This window comes from Triticum aestivum, chromosome 2D, assembly GCF_018294505.1.
Source record: "Triticum aestivum cultivar Chinese Spring chromosome 2D, IWGSC CS RefSeq v2.1, whole genome shotgun sequence".
In the NCBI taxonomy this organism is placed as follows: Eukaryota; Viridiplantae; Streptophyta; class Magnoliopsida; order Poales; family Poaceae; genus Triticum; species Triticum aestivum.
Genome location: NC_057799.1, coordinates 554108731 through 554121676, shown reverse-complemented (window position 1 = coordinate 554121676; position 12946 = coordinate 554108731). Strand labels below are relative to the sequence as shown.

General features: G+C 53.4%; 1 protein-coding gene across 1 annotated transcript; it reads right to left on the bottom strand.

Annotated features, from left to right (window-relative positions):
• Nucleotides 1-10631: 10631 nt before the first annotated feature.
• Nucleotides 10632-12396, bottom strand: LOC123054450 (phenolic glucoside malonyltransferase 1). Its single transcript, XM_044478228.1, has one exon. It carries the CDS (start codon nucleotides 12373-12375, stop codon nucleotides 10864-10866), a length of 1512 nt encoding a protein of 503 aa, XP_044334163.1. The 5' UTR covers nucleotides 12376-12396; the 3' UTR covers nucleotides 10632-10863.
• Between the last annotated feature and the right edge of the window lie 550 nt (nucleotides 12397-12946).

Genomic DNA, 12946 nt, shown 5'->3' with positions numbered 1-12946 from the left:
TCTCAAATGGTTGCTGCAATCTTCGGTAAGTCATCCGCCGGCTTTCATCCAGTTTAAAATTTTGATGCCTCATAACTCACCCTTGTCGGCGGCTTAACCTGTTCTATAAAACAGGTTCCAGAACTTCCAACCTCAACCAGAGTGTGGTAACCAAGGTAAAGGCCGTGTACACCCTGGTGGAGCAACTCTACACCGGGTCACAGCGTGCCTTAGCCATGGTGGCCTTATCCAACGAGGTTCCGACTCACCTGCCGGAGGTTCTTCGCCAGCTCGCCGTTCTGCCTCAACGTATCCAAGAGCTGCGACGGGCCTCTGCAAGATCCGGAGCAATCGCCGCGCTGAGCCGGGCCAAGGCTTTCCTGCCGGAGTTAGACTCGGCAGACATCTCCCTCGACTATCCAAGTCTGAAGGAAGACGGCACGGCTTTCGACCAAAAAGACTTCGCCGCCTGCGTGAAGATCGTGCGCCCGGTGGCAACTCTTATTGGAAACGACACGGATCTGACCAAGTACCAGCCGGGTTATAATGCGGAAAATCAGAGGATCCCGACCCCTCGCTATGAAGCCCTGAGTTTAATCCCGCCGGCTCGTCAGCACACCTTCGCCCCAGAGATTGACCCGGCCGGGTTAATTGACGAGGAAGCCCAATTCGAAGCGCTGAGCGGCATCGACTGGAAGTCGTCGACCTTCCAGACCTTGGGAACAGCCGGAGGAGAAGAAAGAGATGAGCCGGAGACCTCAACCCAGCAAGCGTCTTAACTTCTGCAGACGGCTTACCAAACAATGCTCCACCCTTTTGGACTCGATGAGTCTTGTAATAGAGTAGGTCCAACACTTTATCTTTGCCGTGCCATCGTGTACGTATTGAATGCTGAAGTCTATTGAAGTTGTCTCTTTGATATTTCTCCGGGTCATTCATTCTCCTTAGTCTCAAATAGTTGCCTTGAACTATCCTGCATAAAAGGACAAATCGCAAGTCTCTAGGCGGCTTACCGCGCTGAGAATCATAGGTTTTAGATATATAACCTGGATATGAATCAAAAAAGATTGACCCTTAATCATGTCCTTAATATAGCCGTGATAACACACTTAGCGGCATGCAAGCATATTTCCGGTTTAGATAACCCGGGTAATAAGGTTGGTACCTCAACTCCGGTGTACCTGTCTTAATGACACCCATTGTGTTCAACTAACACTGGAAATCAAAATTTAAACCGGCCAAGCGAGACCCGGCCGTACACGCTTTGAAATGATCAGAAGAACTCTTCAATGAAGCAGAAGAACTTAGGGGCTTCCGGTTCGAATACAACCAGAGACCCGGCCCAAAGGGGTTAAGCTAAGATTCGGATACGATCATATAGCCCCCAGTGGGTGTGGCGATGCCAATCAAGAGGGTACCGACAGCTATGTTCTCTTTGGTTCGAATACGACCCATGTTTGAACAGGAAGCCCCCAAATGACTTTAAGAATTGTTTAACGACGCTGATTCGAATACGATCCACGTCGGTTCCCAAAGGGGTTAAACTAAGATTCAAATATGATCAAAGAAAACTCCCAAATGAGCTCGGCACTTTGCCAATCAAATGGGTATCGACAGCTATGTTCTCTTTGGTTCGAATACGACCTATGTTTGAACAGGAAGCCCCCAAGTGACCTTATTGCCTACGGCTAGATTCGAATACGATCATAAGCCGGATCCCCCTTCAAGTTATCATGTAATCTTGCAATGAAAACAACACGTGCACATTTGGAGGAGAAAAAAGGACAGAGGTCCTGCTTTATTGCTTATCGTAATATATACATGGCTGAGAGAAAAATGTACATTATGAGAGCCGGTGGCTCAAGTGTAGTAAGGTCGAAGTGGAGCTATGTTCCACGGCCGACGGGTCTCTTCCTCCGACTTACGTGAATCTTTTTGCTCCCGAATGTCAATGAGGTAATATGACCCGTTGTGCAAGTTCTTGCTGACCACAAAGGTCCCTTCCCAAGGCGGGGATAGCTTGTGTGCATCTGTTTGATCCTGAATGAGCCGGAGCACGAGATCGCCTTCCTGGAAGACCCGGGATTTAACCCGGCGGCTATGATAACGGCGCAGGTCTTGTTGGTAAATCGCTGAACGGGCTGCTGCCACATCACGCTGTTCGTCCAACAAGTCAAGAGCATCTTGGCGCGCCTGTTCATTACCCGCCTCAACGTAAGCCGCCACTCGAGGTGAGTCATGACGCATGTCACTGGGGAGGACTGCTTCTGCCCCATAAACCATGAAGAAAGGTGTAAAACCTGTAAACCTGTTAGGAGTAGTGTTGATGCTCCATAACACGGAGGGCAACTCCTCCACCCAACAACCCGGCGTCCGTTGCAAAGGGACCAAAAGCCGGGGCTTGACGCCCTTCAGAATCTCCTGATTAGCTCTCTCAGCTTGACCATTGGATTGAGGATGAGCCACTGAGGAAACATCAAGTCGGATATGCTCTCGTTGACAAAACTCTTCCATGGCGCCTTTGGAGAGATTGGTGCCATTGTCAGTGATAATGTTGTGTGGAAAACCAAAGCGAAAGATCACCTTTTTCATAAACTGAACCGCCGTGGCTGCATCGCACTTGCTAACTGGCTCCGCTTCAACCCACTTGGTAAACTTGTCAACTGCCACCAAAAGGTGGGTCTTCTTATCCTTGGACCTTTTGAAAGGCCCAACCATATCAAGCCCCCAGACCGCAAAGGGCCAAGTAATTGGGATCATCCTCAGCTCTTGAGCCGGTACATGAGCCCGTCGCGAGAACCTTTGGCAACCATCACACTTACTGACCAAGTCCTCTGCATCAGCATGAGCTGTCAACCAATAAAAACCATGACAAAAAGCCTTGGCCACAAGATACTTTGAGCCGGCGTGATGGCCACAATCCCCTTCATGGATCTCACACAAGATCTCTTAACCTTCCTCAGGGGAAACACAACGCTGAAACGCTCCCGTAACACTGCGATGATGCAACTCACCATTGATAACAATCATTGACTTAGCCCGCCGGGTTATTTGCCTGGCCAAAGTTTCATCCTCAGGCAACTCGCCCCGGGTCATGTAAGCCAGATAGGGCATTTTCCAGTCCGGTAGGATATGGAGAGCCGCCACCAGTCGTGCCTCCGGGTCAGGGACAGCCAAGTCTTCCTCTGTAGGCAACTTAACAAAAGGGCTATACAGGACGTCCAGGAAAGTGTTGGGCGGCACCGGTTTTCGCTGAGAGCCCAGCCGGCTTAAACCATCAGCCGCCTCATTCTTCCTGCGATCGATGTGTTCCACTTGGTAACCCTGAAAGTGCCCAGCAATGGCATCAACTTCGCGGCGATAAGCCGCCATGAGAGGGTCCTTGGAATCCCACTTTCCTGGTACTTGTTGAGCCACCAAGTCTGAGTCGCCGAAGCACCTTACCCGGCTTAAGCTCATCTCTTTAGCCATCCGAAGACCATGGAGCAAGGCCTCGTACTCCGCCGCGTTGTTAGTGCAAGGAAACAGCAACTGTAGCACATAATGGAATTTGTCACCTTTAGGGGAAGCCAACACGACTCCAGCCCCCGAGCCCTCCAACTGCCTGGACCCATCAAAGTGAATAGTCCAATATGTGTTATCCGGCTTCTGCTCGGGCACTTGTGACTCTGTCCAGTCATTGATGAAATCCACCAAGGCCTGAGATTTAACAGCAGTGCGTGGCACGTACTTGAGACCATGAGGTCCAAGCTCTATAGCCCACTTAGCCACTCTCCCTGTGGCCTCTCTGTTTTGAATGATATCACCAAGAGGGGCAGAACTGACCACAGTGATGGGATGACCCTGAAAATAATGCTTAAGTTTCCGGCTCGCCATGAACACACCATACACAAGCTTCTGCCAATGCGGATACCGCTGCTTGGACTCAATGAGCACTTCGCTGACATAATAAACCGGCCGCTGAACCGGATGCTCCTTACCCTCCTCCTTGCGCTCCACCACCATAGCCACACTGACGGCTCGTGTGTTCGCCGACACATATAATAATAAGGGCTCCTTATCAACCGGAGCAGCAAGGACTGGAGGCTCTGCCAGCTGTTTCTTCAAATCCTCAAAGGCAGTATTAGCTGCATCATTCCAGACAAAGCTATCAGTTTTCTTCATCAACTGATATAATGGCATGGCCTTCTCACCCAAACGGCTTATAAACCGGCTTAAAGCAGCGATGCGACCCGCCAAGCGCTGAACATCATTTATACACGCCGGCTTAGCCAGGGAGGTGATGGCCTTGATCTTCTCAGGGTTAGCTTCAATGCCTCTGTCAGAAACCAAAAAACCCAAGAGTTTGCCTGCAGGAACACCAAAGACACACTTGGCCGGGTTAAGCATCATCTTGTAGACCCGGAGATTATCAAAGGTTTCTCTCAAATCATCTATCAGGGTTTCCTCCTTTATGGACTTAACCACAATATCATCCACATAAGCATGAACATTGCGCCCAATCTGTTTATGAAGACAATTCTGCACGCAACGCTGATAAGTCGCCTGTGCACACTTGAGTCCAAAGGGCATGGACACATAGCAGAAGGCTCCAAAGGGAGTGATGAACGCCGTCTTCTCCTGGTCCTTAACTGCCATTTTAATCTGATGATATCCGGAATAAGCGTCCAGGAAACTTAAACGCGCACAACCGGCCGTAGCATCAATAATTTGATCAATACGGGGAAGGGCAAAAGGATCAGTCGGACACGCTTTGTTCAAGTCCGTGTAGTCTACACACATCCGCCAAGTGCCGTTCTTCTTGAGTACGAGCACCGGGTTAGCTAACCACTCTGGGTGAAAGACTTCAACAATAAACCCGGCCGCCAAGAGCCGGGCCACCTCTTCACCAATAGCTTTCCGCCTCTCTTCATTAAACCGCCGAAGGAACTGCCTGACCGGCTTAAATTTCGGATCAACATTGAGAGTGTGCTCAGCGAGTTCTCTAGGTACACCTGGCATGTCAGAAGGTTTCCATGCGAAGATGTCCCTATTCTCACGGATGAACTCGATGAGCGCGCTTTCCTATTTCGGATCCAGATTGGCACTGATACTAAACTGCTGAGATGAATCTCCTGGAACAAAATCAACAAGCTTAGTTTCATCAGCCGACTTAAACTTCATCGCCGGCTCATTCTCCGTAGTTGGCTTTTTCAGAGAGGTCATATCTGTTGGGTCAACATTATCTTTGTAAAACTTCAACTCCTCTGTTGCACAAACAGATTCTGCATAAGCTGCATCGCCTTCCTCACACTCTAGGGCCACTTTCCGGCTGCCGTGAACCGTAATGGCCCCATTGTGACCCGGAATCTTGAGCTGTAAGTACACATAACACGGCCGTGCCATGAACTTGGCGTAAGCCGGCCGTCCAAATATAGCATGGTATGGGCTTCTTATCTTGACCACCTCAAAGGTCAATTTCTCCACCCTGTAGTTGTTCTCATCTCCAAAGGCCACTTCCAATTCAATCTTGCCGACTGGATACGCCGACTTACCAGGTACCACACCGTGGAAAATAGTGTTGGACTGGCTGAGGTTTTTATCAATCAACCCCATACGACGGAAAGTCTCATAATAGAGGGTGTTGATGCTGCTGCCTCCATCCATGAGCACCTTAGTGAACTTATATCCTCCCACCTGAGGAGCCACTACTAAGGCCAAGTGACCCGGATTATCCACCCGGGGAGGGTGATCCTCCCTACTCCACACTATAGGCTGTTCAGACCACCGCAAGTAGCGTGGAACCGCCGGCTCAACGGCATTTACTGCCCTCTTATGAAGCTTCTGATCTCGCTTACACAGACTAGTGGTAAACACATGATACTGTCCACCGCTAAGCTGCTTTGGATTGGTCTGATAACCCCCCAGCTGCTGTTGATGACCCTGGCCAGACTGCTGATTAAAGCCCCCTTGACCGTTCTGAGGATTAGAATTTGAGCCGCCGCCCGGGCCATGAAAACCGCCGGCGCCTGAGCCGCCGCCCGGGCCATTGTAGTTCTTAAAGGCCTTCATGATTGCACAATCCTTCCATATATGAGTCGCTGGCTTCTCTCTAGAGCCATGCCTTGGACAAGGCTCATTCAACAGCTGCTCCAGTGTCGGTCCTGACCCGCCGCCTCGGGGAGGGGGCCTCCCCTTGCGTCGCTGGTTATTACCTTGTGCGCTGGCGTTGGCTACAAACTCTAGGCTGCCATCAGCCTTGCGCTTGCCTCCTCCTTGGTTCCCCAGGTTATGCTGAGGACCCTTGCCATTGCCATTCTTCTTTCCCTTCCCTGCCCTTTCATCATCTGAAGGGGGATCCTTGGTACCATCAGAATCGGCGTACTTGACAAGAGTCGCCATCAGTGTACCCATATCATTGCAGTCGCGCTTAAGCCGCCCGAGTTTCATCTTCAGGGGCACAAAACGACAATTCTGCTCCAACATTAAAACTGCTGAGCCGGCATCCATCTTATCTGACGAATGTACGATCTCCTTAACCCGGCGAACCCAATGTGTCGTAGACTCACCCTCCTGCTGCTTACAATTAGTCAAATCCACAATTGACATAGACTGCCTACAGGTATCTTTGAAGTTTTGGATGAAACGGGCTTTCAGCTCAGCCCAAGACCCGATGGAATTTGATGGTAGCCCTTTTAACCAAGTGCGGGCAGTCCCATCCAACATCATGGTGAAGTACTTGGCCATTGCCGCCTCACTGACCTCCAGTAGTTCCATGGCCATCTCGTAACTCTTGATCCAGGCTGCGGGTTGTAAGTCAGCCGTGTAGTTGGGCACCTTCCTAGGGCCTTTGAAGTCCTTGGGTAAACGTTCATTGCGGATAGCTGGCACTAAACAGGGGACACCTCCCGTCCTGGTAGGGATACCCACGTCAACGGAAGTCGTCGGATAAGCCGGGGGGGTCTGGTAAGCCGTCAATTGAGGCACCTGCTCCGCCTCTTGCCGCGCTCTATCTTGGTCTGCTGCGTGACAGGCTCCGTTATAAGCCAGGCCATGGCCAGGGGGCGGGTCATGGCGTCGGACGTTACTTGAGCCGGTCGCTGAGACCATGTGCCTGCTGTAACTCGGGCTCCGGCCCGAACGAGGGGTCGAGTGGATCCTATCCCGGCTGTAGGAGTACGCCTCTTGCTGCGCTAGTGCTGTCTGAAGGAGTTCCCTGACCCGGCGGGTTTCAATAGCCGTCGGAGAGTCGCCGTCAACTGGTAGAGCCGCCAGCCGTGCTGCCGCAGCGACCATGTTCTCCAGCGGGTTATTATAATGACCCGGGGGTGTTGGCACATACTGAGGCGGGGCAGGGGGCACCTGGGGAGGCCCCATAAATCGTGGCTGAATAGGGGGCCCAGACCCGGGCACCATGACCCCTGGCGGGTTACTAGACCCTGCACCTGGCGTGTTGAAGAGGTTGCGTGGATCGTAAACCGGAGGGAGCCGAGATTGGGTCTTTTGATGCCTCCTTCTCATGACCTCATTGGACGCGTTCTGATCCATCGTGAGTTGGAAGGACTGCGCCTGGATCAACTGAGTTTGCGCATCGAGAGCCGCCCTCTCCGCAGCCATCCTGATCCCTTCCGCTGCAAGATCCTCCTTAGCTTTCACTAGATCCAATTTTAATTGTGCCACCTCCGCATCATGCTGAGCTTGATCCGCCGGGTCAACCGTGGCGGTTAACAGGGCCGTCATCATGTCCGTGAGATCCATCAGCACCTGAGCCGGAGAAGGCACCGGGTTTCCCGCTCCACCAGCGGGGTTCTGAACAGGCTGTGCACCGGCCATAAAGATTCCCACCCGGCTTGGCGGCTCAAATAGGTCCGGAATACTGTCACCATCGGAACAACCCATGAGCCTGCCATCTTGAAGTTGATACAACGAGTTTGACTCATCGGTGGCCGACTCGCCGTCAGAGCCGGCGGCCGTCTCATCACCAGATCCAGATCGATCAGAGAGTCCTCCATGGATACACCCCACAAAAGCATGCCTTAAGGCAGGCCGGGCCCGGGTGGGTCGTGCACGCTGAGCCGTCTCGATGAGATCGGCGCAGAGATCCGGCTCAAGGCCCGGCTCATCAATCTTGCCAATGAAAACATGAATTCTGCCGAAGGGGACCCGGTACCCGTACTCAATTGAGCCGGCGTCGGGGCCCCAGTTTGCATCGTCGATGTAGAGCTTGCCGCGACGACTCTTGGTCATCCGGCCCACAGCGTATCCCTTGAGCCCTTCGAAGCTGCCCTTCAAGAACTCAAATCCACCGTGCGCTGGCCCCACGGTGGGCGCCAACTGTCGTGGAATTGTCACGGCAGATGTCCTCGAGCTAGGACTTAGTCGTGGAGCCATCACTACTAGGAAGCTTGAAGGGGTTAAGCGGGACAAGGAACACAAGGGTTTATACTGGTTCGGCCCCTTACGGTGAAGGTAAAAGCCTACGTCCAGTTTGTGGTGGTATTGATTAGGGTTTCGATGACCAGGGAGCTTAACTGCTATGCCTGGCTCTCGACGAGATCTTTTCTGTCCCTAAACTGCTGCCGGGTCGTCCCTTTATATAGGGAGGCTGGCGCCCAGCAGCTCTCAAAGTCCCGGCCGGCTCATAAGAGTGTCCGGCTCGGACTCTTAACTATTCTTGCCTTACACTACAAGTTCTACCATAATAATGATTGTAACTACGGGCCTTAAGCCATATCCGGGTCTTAAGCCCGTCTTCGGCCCACCGTCTTTAAGCTTGGCGTCGGGCTTCTGGCAATGACCATTAGAGTAACCCGGCCCCTTCTGGCGGGTGACTCTAAGGTCTATATCCTCAACAGATCTGGTGGTTCTGGACTCTGCGGCGGCTAGATGAATATTTCGTCGACGCTTTTAGGGTTCTGGTATTTTTGGGGTATTTATATAGCAAAGAGGCGGTCCGGGGAGCACCCAAGGTGGGCACAACCCACCAGGGCGTGCCTGGGCCTCCCTCGGGTCACCCCCGAGGTGCAACCAGGGCCCATTGCCTTCCCTCTGGCCCATAAAAATCTCGTTTAGTTTCGTGGCATTTGGACTTCGTCTGATATTGATTTCCTGCAATGTAAAAAATATGGAAAAACAGCAACTGGCACTTGGCACTATGTCAATAGGTTAGTACCAAAAAATGATATAAAATAATTATTAAACATCCAAGATTGATAATAAAACAGCATGGAACAATCAAAAATTATAGATACGTTAGAGACGTATCACCCGGCACCGCGGACCGACGAAGATCGGCATCTCCACGCGTGTCGGGCTCTGCATCCGCGAGGTGGCACGGGAGCTTGAAGAAGACATCGAGCTTGCAGCTGAAGGGGATCTCAATGCCGCCGCACCCTCCACAGCTATCTTCCCACCGCCGCTCTCTCTGTCACCGTGGTCACCGCCGCGCTCTCTGTCGCCCGCTCTCTCTGTCGCCGTGGTCACCGCCGCTCTCTGTCGCCCGCTTATATCGCACACCCGCAACGTCTCTCTGCTCAACGGCTCTTTGCTGGGTCCCACAAACCACGAGAGCAATGGTCTGATCGTCTGGCGCGTCTCTGCCGCCTGGTCCCACTTGTAAGGTCGAGTCAAAACGTTGACCTGACGGAGACGGCAGTGTTCACGGAACGAGTCGGTGCGGACAGACTAGGGGCAAAACTGAGCATGATTCAGAACTGAGGGCAAAACTGAGCACGGAGACACCACTGAGGGCAAAAGGATAATTAATCCTAATAAAAAATTACATCCAGATCCGTAGACTAGCGAGTAACAACTACAAGCACTGAGGCGACCGAAGGCGCACCACTGTCATGGCCCTCCTTCGTCAGAGCTGGTCAAAACTTGTTGCAGTAGATAGTCGGGAATCTGTCGTGCTAAGATCCCATAGGACCTACACACCAGAATAGCAACCGTCGCCGATGAAGAGACGCGTAGATCGGAAGGATCCAACTTGAAGACACATGAACGTAGACGAACAAAGACCGGATCTGAGCAAATCCACCAAAGAAAACCACCGGCTAAATCTTACGAGATTCGTCGAGACGGAGCCTAGATGGAAAGAACCTTATTCCATCTTTAGAGAGTCGCCGCCGTCTCAAAGGAGTAGACTCTTGTTTGTTGGCTGGGCTCTAGCATAGGACGAGCCAAGCCCGTGCAACCGAAGAACGTAGCTGAAGGCTTTCTGCTGAGTACGTAGTTTGTGTGATATAGCAACATATCAGTCGGTATTGGTGGTCGAGAATAACATTCTTACCCACGTACGTGTATGTATGACTTTTAAAAAAAAAATATTCAATCTATTCATCTTCAGTCATAGCAGTACAAAGAACACTAGAGGTAATAAAAAATTACAACCAGGTATGCGGACCACCTAGTGATGCCTACAAGCATTGGAGCGAGCCGAAGGCGCGCCGCCGTCATCGCCCCTCCCTCGCTGGAGCCGAGCAAACTTTATTAGGGTAGACAGTCGAAACGTCGTCATGCTAAGACCCATAGAATCAGCACACCAGAGCAGCAACCATCAGCAGAAAGTCGTAGATTGGAAAGATTAAACCATATATGACTTACTAGCAAAGTTGTCAGTCCTCTGGATTCTCCTTTTCTTTTCTTTGCCCATTATAATGGATTTATTATAGTGCTAAACAAAATAGAAAATCATTTATTTTTTAGACCACCCATATCCATATGACACGACAGGATAAAATCCCCATACGACACGGTACGCTGGTCGCTTTTGTCAACAACCATTCAACATGGCCATTTTCAGTAGTCATCACTCAATCAAACCACAACACACGATCACTTCGACACACTCGGGCAAGTAGCTAGGCATGGATGGTGACTTAGTGACAGTAACTTGGCAATCCATCAACGAGTGTCTGTACTGCGCGACGACGAGAGCCACGCGACGGCATCGGCGAAGCACCTCCGGAACGCCGCCATGCCGGCCGGCGGCAGCGACATGCCCACCTCCATGCCTCCCCTGCGACTCTCCGCCACCGCCATGGCCCCGGTCCTCGCCACGGACACGATCTCCACCTTCGCCGGGGGGCCGAACCCGAAGTCGACGTCGTAAACACGGAGCCTCGGCGACCCGGCCACGGACAGCACGCCGCGCGCCCCCGCCTCCTTGACGCGCTCCACCGTCGTCTCCCACTCCGGAGACGCCACCGCTTTCTCGATGCCCGCCGCTATCGCCGTGCACGCCGTGAAGAGCCCGTCCGCGCCGGCCGAGGCGAGCTCCCCGTTGGCCGCTGCGCCGATGGCCGGGCCGATGCAGTTGCCCAGGTACGTCGCCGGCACCGGCGGCTCCATCAACTGCCGGTAGTCCACGGGGACGATGAAGTATGTTGGTGATTCGGGATCCGCAGGGCCATCGCCGGTCTCTGCTTTGGCTCGGCGGTAGCACGACCAGACGAAGCCTAAGGCGGCGACGAGCGTGGAGCACCTTGGCGGCTTCTGGCTACGCCGCGCAGCCTCGCCGGCTACGGCGTCCTTGACGCCCTGCAGCTGCTCGCTGGACAGGGTGTACGTGGCGAGGAGCTGGTCCGGCGACATCTTCACGAACTCGATCTCGTCGGCGCTCATCAGGTTGTTCGTGTAGTGTTCGTAGAGGCCTGCCGACTCGGTGATGAGCGTCCGGTCGATGACAGGAGCCGGCGGGAGCGGCTTGTCCGCTCCGGCGCAGGCGGCCGCCCAGTTGTGGAGGAAGCTGGTGGAGCCCGCGCCGTCACAGGCGGCGTGGTGCACGGTGACGCCGAGCGCGAGGTCGCCGCCCGGCAGCAGCACGGTGGCCTGCACGGAGAGAAGCGCAGCGCCTCCGTCGGCGTCGGCGTGCCGAAGGCGCGGGACGAGCTGGACGAGCTCAGCGACCTGCCTGGGTTGATGGTCGGATGCGAGGTCGCTGAGGTCGGCGTCGTACTCGGCAAGTGTGAAGGTGACGCCGTCCCCGGGCTCGTAGAAGATGTCGGGGCGGCCGTTGGCCGTGGTGGCGCGGAGGCGGCCGGCGAGCGGGAAGAAGACGCGGAGGGCCGTGGAGAGCGAGGCCTTGAGGCTGGAGACGACGAGGTCGACATGGGGGGCGCCGAGGTGGTAGAAGAAGATGCGCTCGACGGGCGGGGAGTGGATCCATTGCAGGTCGAGGAAGGTGAGAGGGAGGGAGGACGGCGGCAGCGGCGGGCCGGACGGCGTGACGACGTCGGTGTCGAGGACGCGGAGGCGGGAGGAGGACGAGTCACGTGCCATTGCTGGGGAGGGATTGAGGAAGATCGACTCTCTTGGAAGAAGATGGATAGGTTGGAAGGAAATGGGAATGGAAATCCAATCATTCAGGTTTGCGTTTCTGGAGAAGAACAACGGGATGGATGTGTGACATGACATGTGCGGGTTCCGTCCCTTGCAGTCCTAGGATTACTACTGTACGTATCAATATCAGCCACCCGTTGCAACCTCACACCTCAAATTTTCCCCACTTAATTATCTCACTAAGGCTTTGTTCGGTTGTTGGGGTTCCCTTCCCCACGGCCACGGAGGAACCAACACCCTACAGGAGTTGGGTGAATCCCCTCATGTCACCCACCCCGCCAACACCCTTCTCATAAACCTCTTCATCTTAAATTCTGTTCGGTTAGAGCATCAAGAGCCGCATACGACAAATATGACCCCTCAAACACCCGCGGACCCGTCAGGGCGCCTTCACAGGCAGTGATCGGGCACTCCTCAAATTATCACAACCACATCCGAACACCTCATTCTAGATTCTTAAATCCATACAAAAGCATGCAAAAGAAAAAACATGCGTTCTAAGTAGATCACCTAGCTACTCCTTGTCGGAGATGTTGACTATCTCCGTGTTCGGCTCCTGATACATGGGCGGCAGTTGTAGTTCTGGCTCCTTCGGCTGCTCCGCTCCGGCCTCCTCCTCTATCTCCGCGTCGAGTTTGGCGAAGAG

What these genes read in the sequence shown, in the direction of transcription:
- LOC123054450 (XM_044478228.1), bottom strand. Translation starts at nt 12,375, where the DNA reads ATGTCATGTCACACATCCATCCCGTTGTTCTTCTCCAGAAACGCAAAC.